This window comes from Schistocerca nitens, chromosome 12 (assembly GCF_023898315.1).
Source record: "Schistocerca nitens isolate TAMUIC-IGC-003100 chromosome 12, iqSchNite1.1, whole genome shotgun sequence".
Lineage (NCBI taxonomy): Eukaryota > Metazoa > Arthropoda > Insecta > Orthoptera > Acrididae > Schistocerca > Schistocerca nitens.
In genome coordinates, this window is record NC_064625.1 from 124,465,428 (window position 1) to 124,486,937 (window position 21,510).

Genomic DNA, 21,510 nt, shown 5'->3' on the forward strand with positions numbered 1-21,510 from the left:
TCCCTTTTCCTACTGATGAATTCCAGTCACCCATGACTATTAAATTTTCGTCTCCCTTCATTACCTGAATAATTTCTTTTATCTCGTCATACATTTCATCAATTTCTTCATCATCTACAGAGCTAGTTGGCATATAAACTTGTACTACTGTAGTAGGCATGGGCTTTGTGTCTATCTTGACCACAATAATGCGTTGACTATACTGTTTGTAGTATCTTACCCGCACTCTTATTTTTATATTCATTATTAAACCTTTTCTTGCATTACCACTATTTGATTTTGTATTTATAACCCTGTATTCACCCGACCAAAAGTCTTCACTAATTCCCACTATATCTAACTTTAACCTATCCATTTCCCTTTTTAAATTTTCTAACCTACCTGCCCGATTAAGGGATCTGACATTCCACGCTCCGATCTGTAGAATGCCAGTTTTCTTTCTCCTGATAACGACGTCCTCTTGAGTAGTCCCCGCCCGGAGATCCGAATGGGGGACTATTTTACCTCTGGAATATTTTACCCAAGAGGACGCCATCATCATTTAATCATACAGTAAAGCTGCATGTCCTCAGGAAAGCTATGTAATCCAAATATAAAAATATTGTTTGGTATTTAAACAGTAATTATGCGAGTGAGGCCCTAGCTGGGGTATCTATTGTACGCGTAGAGGATGTGAACTGCATCACAACCGTATAAAGTAACATGTTGCTCTGCTACTGGTGAACTTTGTCATACTTTATGTGTGGTAGCTTACTGACCTGTATCAAATATTGAGGATCCTGCTTGCTGCAAAGCTGATGAAAGAGAGGAACATTGGGTGGCAACAAATACAAAGACATTGCAAATCGAGTTACTCAAGTGTTCTGTACTTTATTTAACTTAAGGTGCATCAAGTCCACTAACAGCAGATGGACATTTAGAGAATAAATACCAAGAGACATCAAAGACATAATTATAGATCAGCTAAGCAACAAAGTTGCGAACAAAACTTCTTCCATTGTCTGTCGAATACTCGTGTGTCAGTCGAAAAGTAGTGATGAGTTTGAGCCGAGGCATGTTACGTAGCAGCTCAGAGAAAGCATTTCCTCCCTCATACGCCACATGTAGCTCCCTGTTAATCGAGGAAAAAAAAGCATATTAGAATAACACTTATATTTCTATAATTTGTTACAACTTAGTTATTGTAATACTCACATCGAGTACACAACTCCAACTCTCACTGCTGTGTTGTAAATGGGGTGCCAAGGAAATTGATCAAGATATCTGAAACTGGTGAACTCAAGTCTACTTAACTTCAGAAGCACACAGACCAGCCAATAGTATTCTGCATAAAGTTCTATAAATGCTTAGTTTGTCATTTTGGATAAAACATTAGTTGAGCCATGTAAGTGGAAGCCTTAATGTCTCATACTAAGCTGCACTGGCTGTGTTGTTCTAAAATACTTTGCAGTGTTCTTAAGACACATCTGAGGGAATGGGCAATGCAGTGATCGAAAGGTGGGAATCATATTCACAGTTCAGGATACGGCTAAATTTTTGTCGGGCTACGCACTGGTAACTGGACCTTCCACTCGATGCTAGCTGTCGCCTCGGCCACCCGAGCACACTCTCCGCACTGATTCGAAGTTCCGAGTGTCACCACTATCGTCTACATCATATGCTTGCATTCCCATCATCTCCCTGTATTCCTGTCCCTTTCACAATTGCTGGGTAGGAGAACAATCGTCGGTAAGCCTCCGTACGATGTCTAACTTCCCATTCTGGTCATTTCATGAGGTTTATGTAGCAGAAAATTACATACTATCTGATTCTTCTTGGTATGTACATTCTTAGAATTCAGTGGCACGCTGCAAGATTTTTACCAGTAGTTTTAATTAACAGGTGACTATTGCGGAAATGCTCCGTCAACTTGAAGCACAACCCGTGGAGCAAAGATGACATTCTTTCCTCGAATCAATTAAGAGTTGAGAGAATTGGTAGTTGCAAAAAAATGTAGAATGATTCTACTGCCACTGACATATTGTGTAATGTATGTAGATGGTGTAAGGACAAATGCACACGATGGTCAATGGGAGCTGGTGATCTGCACCCTTAATGCCGATGCACGGTTTGGTTTACTGACGAAGCCCACTTTCATTTGGACGGGTTCGTCAATGAGCAAAATTGGTGCATTTGGGGCACCGAGAATCAACATTTGGCGATCGCGATCGAGAAGTGTCCTCACCTTCGACGGGTGATTGTGTGGTGCGGAACTTCCAATCGATCGGTGCAATATTCTTCGTCGGCTCGGTGACTAATGGTAATGAAGGTTTTGGAAGACGATTTCTTCCTCATTATCCAAAGTGACTCTCATTTCGACAAGATGTGGTTCGTGCAGGACTGAGCTCGACCCCGTCAAAGCAGGAGAGTGATGTGCTGGAGAAGTGCTTCAGAGACCGTATTCTGGCTCTGAGGTACGCAGAGGCCACTGGCACTGGCCCGGATAGGCCACCAAATTCTCCAGATCTGAACGTGTGCAACTCCTTTTTGTGGAGCTATATTAAAGAGAAGGTGTACAGCAGTAACCACAAAACCATTGCTGAGCTGAAAACAGCCATTCATGAGATCATGAGGGCATCAATGTTCTAACACTTCAGCGGATCATGCCAGGCGTATTGACTGTGTCATAACCTAAATCAGAATATCTGTAGTGATGTGTGTGCACATGGTAGTTTGTAACTAATTTATTTTTTTGTTCGTATACTTCAATAATTGTAAATCGCCACTGTGTTTTCACACAGGGATAGGTGCCAAATATACACACTGATCAGTACTTTATTCGTGCAGAGGACAGATGCAGCAGCACAACCCACCTGAGCTTCTTTAGTCTGCCAGGAAATTCACGGAACGGCACAGCTCCGATATTGGAGCTGTGCACAATATCCAGGCATCGCAGTTCCTTCATGTCCAAGATCTTCCGAAGGCTCGGTTGCAGCACAGACAAGTCATCGAGTGCCCGGAGGACCAGTGTGTGCAGAGCTGGTAGCTGTGATATAAAAGACATGCAAGCTCCACCCAACCTTTGGCACCCAGAAAGCTCCAATCTGCAAAAAACAAAACATAAAGGTACCAAAAAGTTCATTACACATTGTAAGATCTGTGACCGTCCAGTCCAGAAGAACTGGCGTTCTCCAAACCGTGGTGTGCAGAGCGACATCCTGTCAGCTGGTGGATACTCGGCGGCGAAATTACAGTTACAGAAAACTGCTTTGCAGATGTTAGTTTACTAATTACTACATTCCCAAAAATAATTCCAAACTGACGTGTGTGTTGCGATGACATTTGCAATGAAACTGGACAATGCTACACTAATTTTGAAGTCAACAAAATACACAACATTACTAAACTATACGATAAACCACTTTATTAAATAATGTGACACTGTAATGCCACACACGGGTCTGAGTTTTCCGAATTACTACTAGAAAGTTATTTATACTGTGTACATGTATACATCCGTATGAAATGTTCCTCCGTGTAAATGATGTTAACTCATAATTTTTATACCTTGTCATTTCCTTACAGATTTTATTCTTTCGAAAATTTTCTTTATTCTAATACATCCGTTACTAATATTATCAATTACTGAAACTTTGTATACAATAAACGAAAAAAGTACAACAAAATTGCACTGCTAGACAGACACACCTAAATACATTAGTTTCCCAGACAAATTCACATACACTCATCAATGACTGACTGTCACTTTTACAGTTGTAGGTTTACAACAGTGCATTTCTGACCTGTAGTTCTCTGGGAAACTTTTCTCAATTTGAAGTCCTCTGTCCTGGTCTCAACTTATCAGCTCGTTTCATTCCATCCTATGTAATACAAAACAGAACAAATTAACATACATTAATAATGGAAGTATGTGCACACGAATAATGGTGTATGGCACATTTTGCAGTTTTTAGGAAATTGACAAAAATGGTTAATTCCACAGAATTATTGCAAAATAATTATTTTAGAGCAGATATGTACTGTTTGTAATACAGACTCTGAAAATACTTCATTGTGCTTTTTAAAATTGGGCTAAGCACACTTTTTTTTGAAAATAAGTATGTATTAAAATGGAAAAATACTGTATAGCAATGGTCATACAGCATTGTTCTGGATCATTCTGTATTCTACTGCAGTGGTAAAGTTGTCTAGAACCTAAAAGTTGTAAGAAAGAAAATTATAAAAAGACACAAAATAATATTTATTGTAAACTGATTCCCTTGGTCTTCAAAAAAGTAAGAGAATGTGAGTTTTTATCAAGTTGAGACACACATCTGTTACATTAATCTCAATTGTCACTCAGCATATTTTTGTAAAAATGCCTGTATTTTTGCTCCATATATTTCATAATGTCCAAGGGATCCCTTTTCTTCTCCTTACAAAGTTTCAGTGCTCCACTGTAAAGCAGGTGGAAACCAGAAGGCAATGGAAAATTTTTTAAGTTGATGTTCACAACTACATTTTAGAATAGCACGTGTGCCCATGACACACACTTATACCTTACTGGTTCATCACTATACATCTTCAACCTGAGTACATCACAACTTTCCAAACCATACGGCTTTCTTAAAACCAACTCAATGGTCAGTTTTTAATGATTGACAAAGGCTTCGGCAATGACATACTTCTATTCTGAAGGAACCGTAAATCTTGACACTTTTTTTCTTGATCATTGCGATGATCCGGTTGTGAGGTAGGAAACTGTGACTCGAACATAACTTCTGATCTATTCCTGTAAAGTACACACATCAAAAAAAAGTTTTGCATCACCTCCGTTCTGAGAGTTCCGGAACCCGCACAGAAAATTGGAATAGAGATCAACATAAACATCATTTCCATTCTTTTTATTGCTCGTGAAAAACACACATTGCAAGTTGTACCACCCTACAGCGAGTCCTTGAGGCAGTAGTCCAGACTGCTGTACACACCGGTACCTCCAATACCCAGTAGCACGTCCTCTTGCACTGATGCATGCTTGTATTTGTTGGTCATACTATTCAGAAGTTTATCAAGGTACTGTTGGTCCAGATTGTCCTTCCCCTCAACGGCGATTCGGTGTGGATCCTCATAGTGGTTGGTGGGTTACATCGTCCATAAATAGCCCTTTCCAATCTATCTCAGGCATGTTCGATAGGGTTCATGTCTGGAGAACATCCTGGCCACTAGTCAGGTGATGTCGTTATCCCGAAGGAAGTAATTCACAATATGTGCACCGATGGAGGTGCAAATTGTTGTCCACAAAGACAAATGCCTCGGCAATACGCTGCCGCCACGGTTGCACGATCGGTTGGAAGATGGCATTCACGTATTGTACAGCCGTTATGGCACCTTCCGTGACCACCAGCGGCGTACGTTGGCCCCACATAATGCCATCCCAAAACAGCAGGTAACCTCCACCTTGCTGCATTCATTGGACAGTGTGTCTAAGGCGTTCAGCCTGACGGGGTTGGCTCCAAACATGTCTCCGACGGTTGTCGGGTTGAAGGCATATGCGACACTCATCCGTGAAGAGAACTTGATGCCAATCCTGAGCGGTCCATTCGGCACGTTGCTGGGCCCATCTGTACCACGCTGCATGGTGTCGTGGTTGCAAAGATGGACATCGCTGTGGACGTCGAGAATGAAGTTGTGCATTGTGCAGCCTATTGCGCACAGTTTGAGTCTTAACACAACGTCCTGTCGCTGCACGAAAAGCTTTATTCAACTTGGTGGCATTGCTGTCAGGGTTCCTCTGAGCCATAATCCGTACATAGTGGTCATCCACTACGGTAGTAGCCTTCGGGTGGCATGTCATCGACAGTTCCTGTCTCTCTGTATCTCCCCCATGTCCGAACAACATTGCTTGGGTTCACTCAGACACACCTGGAAACTTCCCTTTTTGAGATCCCTTCCTGGCACAAAGTAACAATTCTGACGCATTCTAACCACGGTACTGACCGTCTAGGCATTGTTGAACTACAGACAATACGAGCTGTGTTCCTCTTTCCTGGTGGAATGACTGGAACTGATCAGCTGTCGTCCCGCTCCGTCTAACAGACACTGCTCGTGCATGGTTGTTTATATCTTTGGGCAGTTTTAGTGACATCTCTGAACAGTCAAAGGTACTGTCTCTACGATACAATATCCACAGTCAACGTCTATCTTCAGGAGTTCTGGGAACCAGGGTGATGCCAAACTTTTTGTGCTGATCAGATAGAAATAAAGCGCTAAAACTCTCCAATAATTATTCTGTCCGTCACAGCAACCAGACCGTACAATCACTTTGCGTTCCATACCTCCCTTCTTCGAGCATATTTTAATTGCTCAACACAGACTTAAGCAGACAGGGAACTATTTTGGCCGAACCTCCCCTTGCGGTGGATTCATCCCACAAATTTACTGTGATGTTTCCAGTACTGACGTCACAAACTGTAAAATTATGCCATGACAGCTGTCTTCTGGTAGAATACCTTAGAATGTGTCACTGTAGGCCAAAGTAAACCTTGTTGTAGGTCAATACACAGTCCACGTACACTGTTGCTCCTTTTAGCCATATCCGTATCGGTTTTTAGCGCTTCATGTGCTCGGTCTGCTTTCGCGTGATACAACTGACTCTGAAGTTCGATGTTGTGCAGTTATATTTCATCTAAAGCTGCGATCATTTTGTGAAACAACAAATCTCACTGTCTGCAAATATATGACCTAGGTGTTCCAAAACAGAAATTAAAATCTCTGTGAAACACACACTGTTAGTATGACCTGTTTATTGATTTATCAGGAAACTTTTTGGTATACAATCAACACATTCTGCACAGGTTGAGATTGGTGGTGTACAGACGTTCTTTTGAGGATTTATTACTGCTGTAATAGCTCATGTCCTTTGGGAAACAATGTGTTCCTGGATCAGAGCTCTGTCGTCATTTGATAAAATGTTTTCCTTGACCATTTTTAGTTTATTTTGAAGAGCTTGTATTCATTGTTGGATAATGCACAATATTTCAAGCAACGTTCTTTGACACACTTCTTTCGACAGGAGTTTCTATTTGAAAACAGCTCCTTTCCGTGAAGTATTGTCTGTCTTTCTTTCGTCTGGCTGGCACGCATATTTCCACGGATTTTATCCAGTAAATGGACTCATATCACGACATGATATTCTTTCTACAGCTTTAACTTAATTTACAGTTTATGTTCTCGCATCTTTCTTTTGAGGATACTTCTAGATTGCACACACGAGCGTGAATATGCAGACAATATCATTCAACTGGATTCCAATATTTCACATTCTCTATTAATAATATAGCATTATATTTTTTCATTGATGATAACTACAGAACTGTAGTTACGTTTATTTGTGTTACACATTCTTACTGTAATGTTTTTGGAGTCCTTTCCCCCCCCCCCCCCCCCCCCCCAAGGTAAGTCTTTCCGCTCCCGGGATTGGAATGACTCCTTACCCTCTCCCTTAAAACCCACATCCTTTCATCTTTCCCTCTCCTTTCCTCTTTTTCGATGAAGCAACAGTTTGTTGCGAAAGGTTGAATTTCGTGTGTATGTTTGTGTGTCTGTCGACCTGCCAGCACTTTCGTTCGGTAAGTCACATCATCTTTGTTTTTTTATATAATAGAGGGAAACATTCCACGTGGGAAAAATATATCTAAAAACAAAGATGATGTGACTTACCGAACGAAAGCGCTGGCAGGTCGATACACACACAAACATACACACAAAATTCATGCTTTCGCAACAAACTGTTGCCTCATCAGGAAAGAGGGAAGGAGAGGGAAAGACGAAAGGATGTGGGTTTTAAGGGAGAGGGTAAGGAGTCATTCCAATCCCAGGAGCCGGAAGACTTACCTTATGGGGAAAAAAGGAAAAAAGGACAGGTATACACTCGCACACACGCACATATCCATCCACACATTTACAGACACAAGCAGACATATTCAAAGACAAAGAGTTTGGGCAGAGATGTCAGTCGAGGCGGAAGTGCAGAGGCAAAAATGTTGTTGAATGACAGGTGAGGTATGAGTGGCGGCAACTTGAAATTAGCGGAGATTGAGTTCCCATCTCCGGAGTTCGGATAGGTTGCATACAGCATTATTCAACTCACATGCGTCAGAGGTTGTTTTTGCCGGAACTAACTTTCCTTTTCACAGTTTCCCACCAACACCAACCTATCCGAACTCCGGAGATGGGAACTTGCTCTTCAATATATCCTCTCTTCCCGTTATCCACCAGGCCTCAATCTCCGCTAATTTCAAGTTGCCGCCACTCATACCTCACCTGTCATTCAACAACATCTTTGCCTCTGCACTTCTGCCTCGACTGACATCTCTGCCCAAACTCTATGTCTTTGAATATGTCTGCTTGTGTCTGTATATGTGTGGATGGATATGTGCGTGTGTGCGCGAGTGTATACCCGTCCTTTTTTCCCCGTAAGGTAAGTCTTTCCGCTCCCGGGCTTGGAATGACTCCTTACCCTCTCCCTTAAAACCCACATCCTTTCGTCTTTCCCTCTCCTTCCCTCTATCCTGACGAAGCAACCGTTGGTTGCGAAAGCTAGAATTTTGTGTGTATGTTTGTGTGGGTATCGACCTGCCAGCGCTTTCATTTGGTAAGTCACATCATCTTTGTTTATATATAGACACACACACATAAAACCCATACAGCATTATTCCACTCACATGCGTCAGAGGTTGTTTTTGCCGGAACTAACTTTCCTTTTCACAATTTATTTTGCAATCTGGCATCACAAAGTGTTTTCGTCTTAATATCCTGCCAATTACTGATGTTAATTTTCCTTTTCCACGCATTATTTGCAGATTTCAAACCACTGACGGTAAGTGTCACCTCACTACACTCAGCCATTCTCATAACATACAGCACCGTTCACACAGAGAAGCGGAAACTGTTTAGTGCTGCCCTCAGACGCCAAATGGATCAACTATTACAGCAGGTGATGTATGCTACATTATTTGCCATACAGCATTATTCGTGCGCACACTACAATAAATGAAAACTACCTCAGCTGCATTACTATGCATCTGTCGTGTTAGGACCAGTTTCACCTGTCAATCACGACTGGGTTGGCAAGTTACACTTAAGTCGTGACACGAATGGTCTGTTTGCTGAATGTAATGTTAAAGACCAAATCGAAAAACACGAATTGTAAATACCCTGCTGACTGCCGAGCAGAAGTACAGCAATCAAACATGGCACATACATACAGTAAACTCAGAACCAGCAGATTCCTGTTTCCAAAATGATATTTTCACTTTGCAGCGGAGTGTGCGCTGATACGAAAACTTCCTGGCAGATTAAAACTGTGTGTCAGACCGAGACTCAAACTCGAGTTCGAGTCTCGGTCTGGCACACAGGTTTAATCTGCCAGGAAGTTTCATATCAGCGCACACTCTGCTCCAGAGTGAAAATCTCATTCTGGAAACGTCCCCCAGGCTGTGGCTAAGCCATGTCTCCACAATATCCTTTCTTTCAGGAGTGCTAGTTCTGCAAGGTTCGCAGGAGAGCTTCTGTAAAGTTTGGAAGGTAGGAGACAAGGTACTGGCAGAAGTAAAGCTGTGAGGACGGGGTGTGAGTCGTGCTTGGGTAGCTCAGATGGTAGAGCACTTGCCCGCGAAAGGCAAAGGTCCCGAGTTTGAGTCTCAGTCCGGCACAGAGTTTTAATCTACCAGGAAGTTTCGCAGATTCCAGAAGGAGCCTGTCCTGGCTGTCACTGTGTAACTTAACATCCGTGGGACCTAACATTCACCAGTCAGATATACTACTCACATTTCCAAATGTTCCAGACGGTTGATCATGGCCAGTGCTCTGTCGGTAATTCTCAGTGAAAACCTCAGCCTCAGTTCACGCAGATTAGGACAGCCCTCTGAAATGGTAAGCACCGTGTCGTCCTCGAGGTCACTGGCAAACGGCAGCTGCAGCCGTCGGAGCTGTGTCAGACATCCGGGCCTGGAATCGCAAAAAAGAAAGATGTATAAGGGTAGGACTACGTACTCCACGAAAAAATGTGGATGCCTCCACTGATGTCCACAGTAAGAGAATGGGTGTCCCATAAAGAATGCAATTTATAAATTGAGCAGCCCTTTCAGCTTGTTAGGTAGCTGGACCTGAAATGTAAGCGACTGTTACCTGTCGGTACTGCAATTACCTATCGTCACGGTGAGTTGGCATTTGCGCTTATTGGTGTCAGCTAAAATGGAGCGATACACGACGGACCGACATTTCAGGAGTTTGAAAGTGCATGTTGAGTTCGGTGAATGCTATGCAGACAGTCCAAAGACTGTGTAATTTTTGGTAGGCAAAATGCACGTGTGTGTCAACAGTGCAGAGACTGGTGAGGAAATTTGAAGATACAGGATCGACAGAACATCAAGTCACGTGGACGTCCGAGTCCACATCCTCGTTCCCGTCATTCGGTAGATAATATCACAGTCGTCAGTGGGAGCGTCACTACGAGCCCAGTGAGCTGATCTGCGGCCATTCTCGAGGGTCGGCCATTCCGAGAAGCAGTTTGCATCGAATTTTAACAAAACACTTGCATTCGCATCCTTCCACAACCCACTAACATGAGAGCTGTAACCGATGGACCGTTTGAAGTAACGAACATTTTCCGGCTGGATATTCACAAAATAAGAATTCGATAGCGATTTTTGTTACGAAAATAATATTCAGTGATGAGGCACACTTCCAGGTTAATGGTTATGTGAATAAACAAAATTGCTGGATTTAGGGCACGGAGATTCCTAGCATAGTCTGTGTGTGTGTGTGTGTGTGTGTGTGTGTGTGTGTGTGTGTGTGTGTTTATGGGCACTCAACATCGAGGTCATCAGCGCCCTGACACACATTAAAAGGAACGAATGTGGACAGACCTAAGAAAACTGAAGCACACACGCAAAGAAAGCAGGAAAAGAAAGAAAATGCTATATAAGAAAGTAAAACCGAAGGAAAGGGAAAACAGAGCAACAAGAATGCCACTGAAATTGTCACTGGCTAGCTACTGACATAAAATATGGGCGAGCTTGTCACACAGTGAGCAAATTAAAATCCTCTCCCTAAAATCTTTGTAAAAACATTTGACACGGCACAGAACTTTAAAACTTTAACCACATTCGTCCGAGTGTTGCCTAAAAGAGTTGGCAGGTCCGCTGGCAAGTCAGCCGCGGCCCGCCGGTCAGAAAATAAAACACAATCCAATAAAACGTGGCGCACAGTGACCTGGACGCCGCAAGCACCACACATCGGAGGGTCTTCTCGCCGGAGCAGGAAGCCGTGCGTCATAGGGCTGTGGCCTATTCGAAGCCGAGTGAGGAGAACCTCGTCCCGTCGACGGGGGTGAAAGGAAGTACACCACACACGCGGTGTGGGCTCGACTAGATGGAGCTTATTGTCAGTCACTTCCAGCCACTCATCCTCCCACCGACACATGACTCGTGAGATCAACAGCGAGGTGAGTGCGTGCAAGGGGATAGCACACTGAGGTACGTGTGGATCGAGACACGCCTCCTCGGCTGTGAGATCTGCCCTTTCATTCCCAGCAATGCCGACATGCCCCGGAACCCAGCAGAAAGCTACAACCTCCCCCAATCGCTGTAGTCGGAGGAGGGCATCCTGGATGGTCTGGACTACTTTATCTGCCGGATACAAATGGTGCAGTGATTGAAGGGCACTGAGTGAATCGGAACAGACGAGAAATTTAGGAGAGGAAGAATGTCTCATCTGCTCCAGCGCCCGCAAGATCGCAGACAATTCTGCATCAAAGACAGTAAAAGTCTGAGGCAGTCGGACCTCGAGGACACGATCCGGAAAAACAACTGAGCAACCGACGGAATACCCTCATTTCGACCCATCTGTAAAAACAGCTACATAGGCGTGGTGCTCAGATAAAATAGCAGAAAATGCTGCATTAAAAACGGTGGCAGGAGTGCAAGGCACAGTCTGCGAGAAGTCTCTCGATCTGGAGCATGTCACCATTTGGTACCGGTTATGGGGTGGCAGATTAATTAGGAAAAAATTTTTTTAAGACAGTGACAGGTGATCATTATCGCCACGTGATAACAGTTTTTATGGCTGCAAATGCAAGAACTGAATACGGAAAACATGTGGTTCAAACTGGATGGGGTAACCTACTACAATGCCAGGGAAATAACGAGGTTGCCGAGAGAAAGATTCTCCGCTCATCTTATCTCTCACGATGGCAATCAGAACTGAATACTGAGATCATCTGATTCGACACTGTGTGACATTTTTGTAGGGGTGTTTAAAATCTTATACATCCATAAACCATCTCTCTACCCGAGGCAGGGTTTAGACATGTCATGGGTCAAATTCAAGCAGAACTTTGCTCTAGAGTCATTGAAAATTTTGCCCACAGAGTACCGTAGATGTGTGCAGATGAAGCTGTGGACATTTGCCTGATATTTTGTTTCAAGTATAATTGTAGTCTGTGTGTTTCATATTGACATAATACTACCAGCAATCTTCAAATAAATTGCGTGTTTTATTATTAAATTAAAAAGTGCAGTCTTCATGGGACACCCTATACTATTCTACACCGTCATAATTGACACACTCCACATGCTTACATTCTTTACACTGTCAAATGGTAGAATCATTCATCACAGTATTTGAGTTCAACATAATCAAATTTGAATTCTCCATCACAAGAGAATGTGAGTGTTCATTGTTATCGGTCTACAAATACATAATTCACTCCTGCTTCTTGACCTTTCAACAATTATGGCACTCTTAACAAAGCCAGCCCTCAGCCATTTTTGAGTATATTATTTCACACAAAAAACTGTAGAAATATTATCCGTTTATGATTCACGCAACCAAAGCCAACATTTCACAATTTTGAATCCAACAATGAAGCACATAACATTATGACACGCCGCTGACGATCGTAATTCACACTCACTGTTCTTCCTGTCTCCAAATACGTCTCACATAATCCTCATCCTAAAACCAGCGATTTTACATAATGCAGTCATGAAGACATTAGCAAAAGCACTTCATCATTCCTCACTGCAGTGCTTTCTCCAGATCTATGACAGTATGTAATCTTCCAGTACTATTCCTTTATCCCACAGGATGTATACTAACAGCATGTCCCTTATTTTAGTCAAGTTGTATCACAAAGCACTTTTATCTCTAATGTGATGCAGTATTACTTTATTAGTTACTCAATCCAATCCTCCTACCTTCCATTGGTGGTCTACAATGTACTTCTTCACAAACATTAGTATAACTATCCCCAAATGTTCTAACCCTTTTCTTCCCATTCCATCACTCATACTGTTTCCTTCATAAACACCTCTAAATTACCAAAGAATTCTGAAAGCTTTCATGCATTTTGCACACGGAGACTGGATCACTGTGCATTGCTCACACATGGCAGGATTTTCAGTTAATTGTGGCACTTTCAATAAACACAAAAAAGTGCAACAACAAATGCTTCTGTCGTGTCACTACCAGTAGCCAGTCGGTGAAAGGTAACAGAATGCACCCGTGGATCACCAAACACAGCACCCCAGCTGCCATATTTAAATAAATTACATCTATATCTACTAGGTGTACTGGTATGAAATGAGCGTTTTTTTCTGAAAATTAAACACTAATTTTGAATTGAAAAGTAAAAACATTTTATTCAAAGTACTGACCATTGCTTTCTATACATTTTGACCACCTTTCTGGCAATTTGTGGACACCATGCAAATAGAAATGTTCATCTTTTGAAGCAAACCAATCAGACACCCAATTTTCGACTTCTTCGTAGGAATCAGTGTTCCTTAGCCCATGCGTGCCCCATTGATGAAAACAAATGGTAGTCAGAAGCAGTCAAGTCTGGTGAATATGGTGGGTGGGGTAGCAGCTCCCAGCCAAGTGTTTTGATTGTATCCTGAGCCAGTTTTGCTTTGTGTGAAAGGTGCATTGTTGTGTAAAAAAATTACTTTGCCATGTCTTCTAGCCCATTCTGGTCTCAATGCATAGTTCAAATTGATCATTTGTTATCTGTAGCGATTAGTATTCACAGTTTCACCGGGTTTTAGAAACTCATGATACACCACACCTTTCTGATCCCACGAAACACAGAGCATTGTCTTCTTGCCGAATTGATCTGGTTTTGCACTCGATGTTGATGGTTGTCCCAGATTAACCCACGATTTTTCCTGTTTAGGATTCTTAAAATAAATCCATTTTTCACCGCCAGAAACAATTCGATGCAAAATTGATTTTCTTTCATGTCTTTGAAGCAAAATTTGACAAATGGTTTTTCGGTTTTCCATCTGTCTTTCATTCAAATCATGTGGCACCCATTTTCCACACTTTTGGATCTTTCCCATAGTTCTCAAACGGTCATAAATTGTTTGTTGTGCAACATTTAGCATTGCTGCCATTTGCTTCTGACTCAAAGTCCAATCGTGCTTGCAATTCGGTGTCTTCGAAATTTTTTGGTGGTCTTCCACGTTCGTCACGTGCGCACGAAAGCCAACTCCACCATCTTGGGCCAGAATGCAACATCTTGGGCCGAGGGGGCGGAAGGCGGCCGAGGGAAAGGGGTGGCAGTGCACAGGTGGGGAGAGAGACGAACGCTGTCTGGTGGAGTGTGCACGGACTAGACTGCAAACAGGTGCAGTGACAGGAGGTTGTGGGACAGGAGGGAGGTAAAAAAAGGAGAAAACAAAAAGGAGAGCAGGGAAATACAGGTGGATGCATTGGCAGAGGGCTGCAGATGAACAGCCTGGGAGACGAGAATGGGGAGAAGATGATAGGGTGGAAACTGTCGGGTGGAGGGTGTGGGGACTGTTTGTTACCTTCGGTTGAGGCCGGGGCAATTACACGAGCGGAGAATGTGTCATAAGGATAACTCCCATCTGCGTAATTCAGAAAAGCTGGTGGTGGAGGGAAGGATCCAGATGGCTCCCGAGCTGTGGTAAAATTTGCTGTTTTGAAGAGCACGCTGCAGCACACAGTATAAAGCAGTCGCCTTCCGTTTCTGGCAGTGGCACCGCTGTGGCAATTGCAGCTCTGGTGTCTCCCTCTGGTGGGAAAGGTAGCCTGTTCACGTGCATTTAAGGGGCACTATGAGCTCGGCAGTCGTTCAGTCTGACAGTCGGGGCGAGTCTGGTCAGTTGGTCAGCCAGGTCAGTGTGGGGCGGTCGGTCGTGCAGAGTGCTGCTGTGTGTTGTGCTGCTGGTCTGCTCGAGTTAGTCCGGGCTTTGTTCGTCGGCAGTTGGATAGATCGGTCAGTCGGTCGGCGCGCCGAGACACGGGATGACTCGTTCGTCTTGGGCGTCGGCGCAGGTGAGGTCGCCACGTGAGTCCAGTGGTCCGCGCCGTATAGCGAGGGGTAGTGGCTTCGCGGCCGACACGAGAGCGACAGGAGTCGACCCACGACATCGGTCTGGCCGGTGCGAGCTGCGACGCCGTGAGTCGGGAGATCGGCACGCCTTCCTGCGTCCGCTGAAGTGGCTGGCAGCGGACAGTTCGGAGAGCGTTTTGTGGGTGTTGCGCCAGGTCTTCGCCAGACATTGCAGTTTATTAGAAGTTAAGTGATTTGATATATGTTGTTTCGTTTCATTTCATTTGTTAAATTCTACTTGTTTTCTCGGTCAGTCTTTTGTCCCCAGCTTGCTCATCTGTCTCTCGCCCGCATTTCTTAGGCAGTTAGTGTCTGTCTGTCGGTCGGCCAAACGTTACTAACTGCCTCTGTCATGTTTGTGGGATTCGGTGTTAACGAATTTATAGAATTAAGGTGTAAAGGCCGGATTCCTGAAATATGTTATTATCTTGCCTATCATCTTGCGAGGCGGTATATGTGCAATGTAGAGCACGTTGTTCATTTTATGTAAAACTTCCTGGCAGATTAAAACTGTGTGCCCGACCGAGACTCGAGTCTCGGTCGGGCACACAGTTTTAATCTGCCAGGAAGTTTCATATCAGCGCACACTCCGCTGCAGAGTCAAAATCTCATTCTGGCATTTTATGTAAGTCTGAATTTTGTGGGTTTTATTTAAATAGTCATTTTTATAAAGTTGCCACCCTTCCACTGTAAGAGTCCTTTTAAAAACAAATTGCACTTTCGGTGGCACAGTTTGTGTTGTGCGAGTTGTTAAAATTTTTAGTTTAAAGTAATCTGGTGTGTTGCAGATTTGCACCAGTGTAGTCTTTCAGAGGTTGTGGTGAGTGGTCGTGACTACGGCCGTGTCGAAAGGGAGTGGCAAGCTTCTCAGCCTGAAGACTTATAATGTCAAAATTGTTGTTTCTGCCTCTAAATAAAATTGTAATTTGATATTTCGAGGGCACTTTTCTGCTTATAAATTTTAAATCTGTTTTTGAAAAGGCTTTTATGAATAAAATTCCCATTTGTTAAATGTAATTTCATTTTCATCAGTTACTCCCTGGCAAATACTTCCACGCTCATCTAGTGTGATTAAATGTGTTAATGTTCTTGGTTAGTAAATAAAGTAAAATCTTTAAGAAAAGATTTTGAAAGTAAATTCACGGTTCAGCTCCGGAAGTGAAGCAGCAATTGAAATCGAGTGTGTTGCGTTCAGCTGCGCATTGTGCCACACAGTGGCCACAGTTTGGCAGTGGCCGTTCATCCTGATGGTCAGGTGGTTAGTAGTCGTACCAATATAAAAATCTGTGCAGTGATTGCAGCAGAGCTGGTAAATGACATGGCTGCTTCCACAGGTGGCCCACCCCTGATGGAGTAGGACAAAACTGTGACAGGACTGGAATAGGAAGTGCTGGGTGAGTGGATTGGGCAGGTTTCAGAATCTGAGGGACACTATCCTTGTGGCAAGGAGTTGGGATCGGAAGTGACGTACGGACGGACTAGGATGTTGTCGAGGTTGAGCGGGCGACAGAACACCACTTTAGGAGGGGTGGAGAGTATTTCGGGTAGAATGTCCCTCATTTCAGAGCACGGTGATAATTAATCGAAGCCCTGGTGAAGGATGCGGTTCTCTCGTTTCCGTCCAGGACGGTACTGGGTGACAAAGGGGAGTGTCCTTTGTGGCTGGTTCTTGGGGGTGGTGGGAGGATCGGGGTGTTGATGGGAAATGACACAGGGTATCTGTCTGCGGACTACATCTGTGGGATAGTGCCTGTCTGTGAAAGCCTCGGTGAGACCCTCAGCATACTGAGCATGGGAGTTTTTGTCACTACAGATATGGATTCCCCAGATAGCCAGGCTATATTGGAGGAATTTTTTGGTGTAGGAGGGATGACGGCTGTCAAAATTCAGGTACTGTTGCTGGTTGGTGGGTTTAATGTGGACAGAGGTCATCAGAAAGGAAGAGATGAACATTTCAGAAGGTGGCACACTGGGTTGAGGAGGATCACATGAAGTGGATGGGCGAGAAGGTGTTAAGGTTGTGAAGGAGCAAAGATAGGCTGTTTCAGCCCTATCGTGAAGATATCACCGATGAACCTGAACTAGACTAGGGGTTTGGTGTTTAGGGAGGCTAGGAAGGTCTCCTGTTGATGGCCCTTAAAAAGTTTGGCATAGGAGGGTGCCATGTGGGTGTTGTTCTGGGAAAGAGCTAAGGCTTGAACGTCTTCCCAGAACATCTCCCACGAATTCATTTCCTCCTCACCACTACGACATGCCACACACCCACCTTCTACGTGTTCCCAAAATCCACAAACCCAACAATCCTGGATGCCCCACTGTGGCTGGTTATTGTGCCCCCAAGTGAAGAATTTCAGCACTAACTGACCGACACATCCGTAATCTAGCCTCCCGCATCAAAGACACCGACCACTTCCTTCACCGCCTCTCTGCCATCCCTATCCCTTTACTTCCTGGATCCCTACTCGTCACTGTTGACACCACCTCCCTGTACACCAACATACCTTACATCCGTGGACTTACCGCTATTGAGCACTACCTTTCCCAACATCGTACAAACTCCAAACCCACTATCTCACTCCTCATACATATTATTAATTTTATCCTAACCCACAACTATTTCTCATTTGAAGGGAAGGTATATAAACAAATCTGTGGCACAGCCACGGGCACCCGCATGGCACCTTCCTATGCCAACCTTTTTATAGGCCATCTACAGGAGACCTTTCTTTCATCCTTAAAGACCAAAGCCCTATCTAATTCAGGTTTATTGTTGATATCTTCATAACCTGGACCCAGGGCCTATTTTTGTTCCTTCACAATCTCAACACCTCTCCCATCCAGTTTATATAGTCCACATCAACCCAGCATGCTGCTGCCATCATAGATGCTGACCACCTCCTCTCTGATGGCTCCATCTCCACATCTGTCCGCATTAAACCAACCACCCACCAACAGAACTTGCACTTTGACAGCTGTTGTCCCTTCCGTGCCAAAAAATTCCTCCCATATAGCCTCGCTACCCAGGGAATGCATATCTGTAGTGACAAAAACTCCCATGCTCAGTTTGCTGTCTCACAAAGGCTTTCATACAGAGGCACTATCCCCCAGATGTAGTCCGCAAACAGATACCCAGTGTCATTTCCCCTCACAACCCCAATGCACCCACCACCCCCAAGAACCAGCCACAAAGGACCGTCCCCTTCGTCACCCAATATCACCCTGGACTGAAACAGGTGATCGACACCCTTTGACAGGATTTCGATTACGTATTGTCGTGCGCTAAAATAAGGGACATCCTACCCGAGATACTTTCCGTCCCTCACGAAGTGGTGTTCCGTCACCCACCCGACCTCCACAACATCGTAGTGCATCCCTATGCCACACCAAATCCCAACCTCCTGCCACAAGGGTCGTATCCCTGTGGAAGAATCGGGTGCAAAACCTGCCCAATCCACCCACCCAGCACTTCCTACTCCAGTCCTGTTACAGGTTTATCCTACACCACCTGTGAAAGCAGCCATGTCATTTACCAGCTCTGCTGCAGTCACTGCACAGCTTTTTATATTGGTATGACTACCAACCAGCTGACCACCAGGATGAACGGCCACTGCCAAACTGTGGCACAACGTGCAGCTGAACGCGACACACTCAATTTCAATTGCTGCTTCACTACCGGAGCCATCTGGATCCTCCCTTCCAGCATCAGCTTTTCTGAACTGCGCATATGGGAATTAGCTTTACAACACATTATCCACTCCTGCATGTATCCCAGCCTCAAACTAAGGTAACATACTGACCCCACACCCTCCACCCAACAGTTTCCACCTTGTCTGTCCTATCATCTCCTCCCCATTCTCGTTTCCCACCCTGTTTATTTGCTCCCCTCGGCCAATGCATCTGCCCGTCTTTCTACACCACTCTCCTTTTTTGTTCGTATTCTGCCCACCTCCCTGTCCCACAATCTACTGACACTGCACCTGTTTACAATCTAGTTCTGGCACACTCCACCAGACAGTGTTCGTCTTTCCCCCCACCTGTGCACTGCTATCCCAACCCCCTCCAGATTGCTGCTTGCAACCCATGTGATGTTGCATTCTGGCCCAAGATGCTGGATTTGGCTGTCGTATGTGTGTGTGTGTGTGTGTGTGTGTGTGTGTGTGAGAGAGAGAGAGAGAGAGAGAGAGAGAGAGAGAGAGAGAGAGAGAGTGAGTGTGTGTGTGTGTGTGTGTGTGTGTGTGTGTGCGCTGATGAAGTATTTGGCCAAAAGCTATATGTGTGTGCGTCTTTCAATCATGCTTGTCTGCAACTTGGCATGTCTTCTTTTCTTCTTTACAGCAAGTAGCAATCTATCTTCTCCTACAATGCTGGTATTCCTATCTGGAGTTTCCATTGTGTGCTTTTCAGAATATGACACATATGCAGAAAACATTCCTCGTATCCACCTCTGGTCACCTCAAAGACTGAAATTTTGGGAATATAAACTATAACAGTGCCAAACTTAACAATGTTGATATCTAAAACAGTAATAATGACAAGTGACTTACTGAAATGCATAAGATACCGTACGTGGTACACGTGGAAAGAGGCGCTCAATGCACAGCTCCTCCAGAGTGTGTAGCTCACCGAGGGCTTGAAACGCCGCGGTTTCGTGACGCTCGGCATCCAACTCTTTTGACACATTAAAATTAACCAGCCGCAGTTTTTTAAGTGAAGTGTTATACTTTCTCAGCAGCTGCACAGTACACCTGTTGGGCAGATCACAGAGTTCATTTCTTTATTTCATTTACACACATAAATGTCAAAGATATGGAGACTACGACATAATACTACCGAGAACTCTGAACTGAAGAACACTATAAAGGAGAAGAATTAGCAAATTCAGAGGATGACAGGGACTAATTTGTGTATTGAGGAGGTGACGAAACACTAGGCAAGATACGGGAATACGGGAGAGGCCCTGAGACAGATGAAAAACAGAAAATCTGCGGGACATGCAATCGACATGCTACTTCTTCAGTACACGGGATTAAAGCTACAACTGAGGCTCTAGAAGACAAGGCTGGCCCCTGAGTTATGGAAGCCAGTGGAGGTGATATTACTCTACAAAGAATGACGATGAAATGTCCGTGAGACCTACAGAGGAATAATTCTATGTGACTATTACCTACATTCGACATCACAACAACCATTCACAAACGGAAAGCAGTATTAGTAGTGGAGGGTACATAAAAGATGTCGGGGGATACAGAAAACGGGGCATTCGTCATCTCAACGCGGAAATGAAGCGATTTACCGTAAGTCCAAAAGCAGTCCATTGGCTTCTGGACCAAGTGTGGAACCATTTCCAAAATGAGTAAGTTTGTAAATTCTCTGCAGGGTGTCGGATAGCGCGTGGTCGTAACAGTCTACATCTACATCCACACTCCGCTAGCCACCTGACCATGTGTGACGGAGGGTACTTCGTGTACCTCTATCGGTTCTCCCTTCTATTCCAGTCTCGTATTGTTCGTGGAAAGAAAGATTGTCGGTATGTCTCCGTGTGGGCTCCAATCTCTCTGATTTTATCCTCATGGTCTCTTCGCAAGATATACGTAGGAAGGAGCAATATACTGCTTGACTCCTCGGTGAAGGTATGTTCTCGAAACTTCAACAAAAGCCCGTACCAAGTTACTGAGCGTCTCTCTTGCAGAGTCTTCCACTGGAGTTTATCTATCATCTCCATTATGCTTTCGCAATTACTAAATGATCCTGTAACGAAGCGCACTGCTCTCCATTGCATCTTCTCTCTCTCTATCTTCTATCAACCCTATCTGGTACGGATCCCACACTGCTGAGCAATATTCAAGCAGTGGGCGAACAAGTGTACTGTAACCTACTTCCTTTGTTTTCGGATTGCATTTCCTTAGGATTCTTTCAATGAATCTCAGTCTGGCATCTGCTTTACCGACGATCAACTTTATACGATCATTCCATTTTAAATCACTCCTAATGCCTGCTCCCAGATAATTTATGGAATTAACTGCTTCCAGTTGCTGACCTGCTATATTGTAATGATAAAGGATCTTTCTTTCTATGTATTCGCAGCACATTACACTTGTCTACTTTGAGAT

The 21,510-nt window shown here is 44.1% G+C and overlaps 1 protein-coding gene across 4 annotated transcripts in view; it reads right to left on the bottom strand.

The window, feature by feature from the left end:
* Window positions 1–845: 845 nt before the first annotated feature.
* Window positions 846–21,510, bottom strand: part of LOC126215073 (F-box/LRR-repeat protein 17-like) — a 99,085-nt gene continuing 78,420 nt past the window's right edge. For 2 of the 4 annotated variants that reach the window (XM_049941721.1, XM_049941722.1), the window contains exons 5-8: window positions 19,945–20,145; window positions 9,808–9,987; window positions 2,853–3,083; window positions 846–1,111 (exon numbers count right to left, since the gene is read on the bottom strand). In XM_049941721.1, coding sequence (XP_049797678.1) covers window positions 964–1,111; window positions 2,853–3,083; window positions 9,808–9,987; window positions 19,945–20,145 — 760 coding nt within the window. In that variant the 3' untranslated portion in view covers window positions 846–963. Of the gene's footprint in view, window positions 1,112–2,852; window positions 3,084–3,782; window positions 3,861–9,807; window positions 9,988–19,944; window positions 20,146–21,510 lie in introns of those variants that run through there. The other 2 variants (XR_007542079.1, XM_049941723.1) reach the window with 2 other exon arrangements.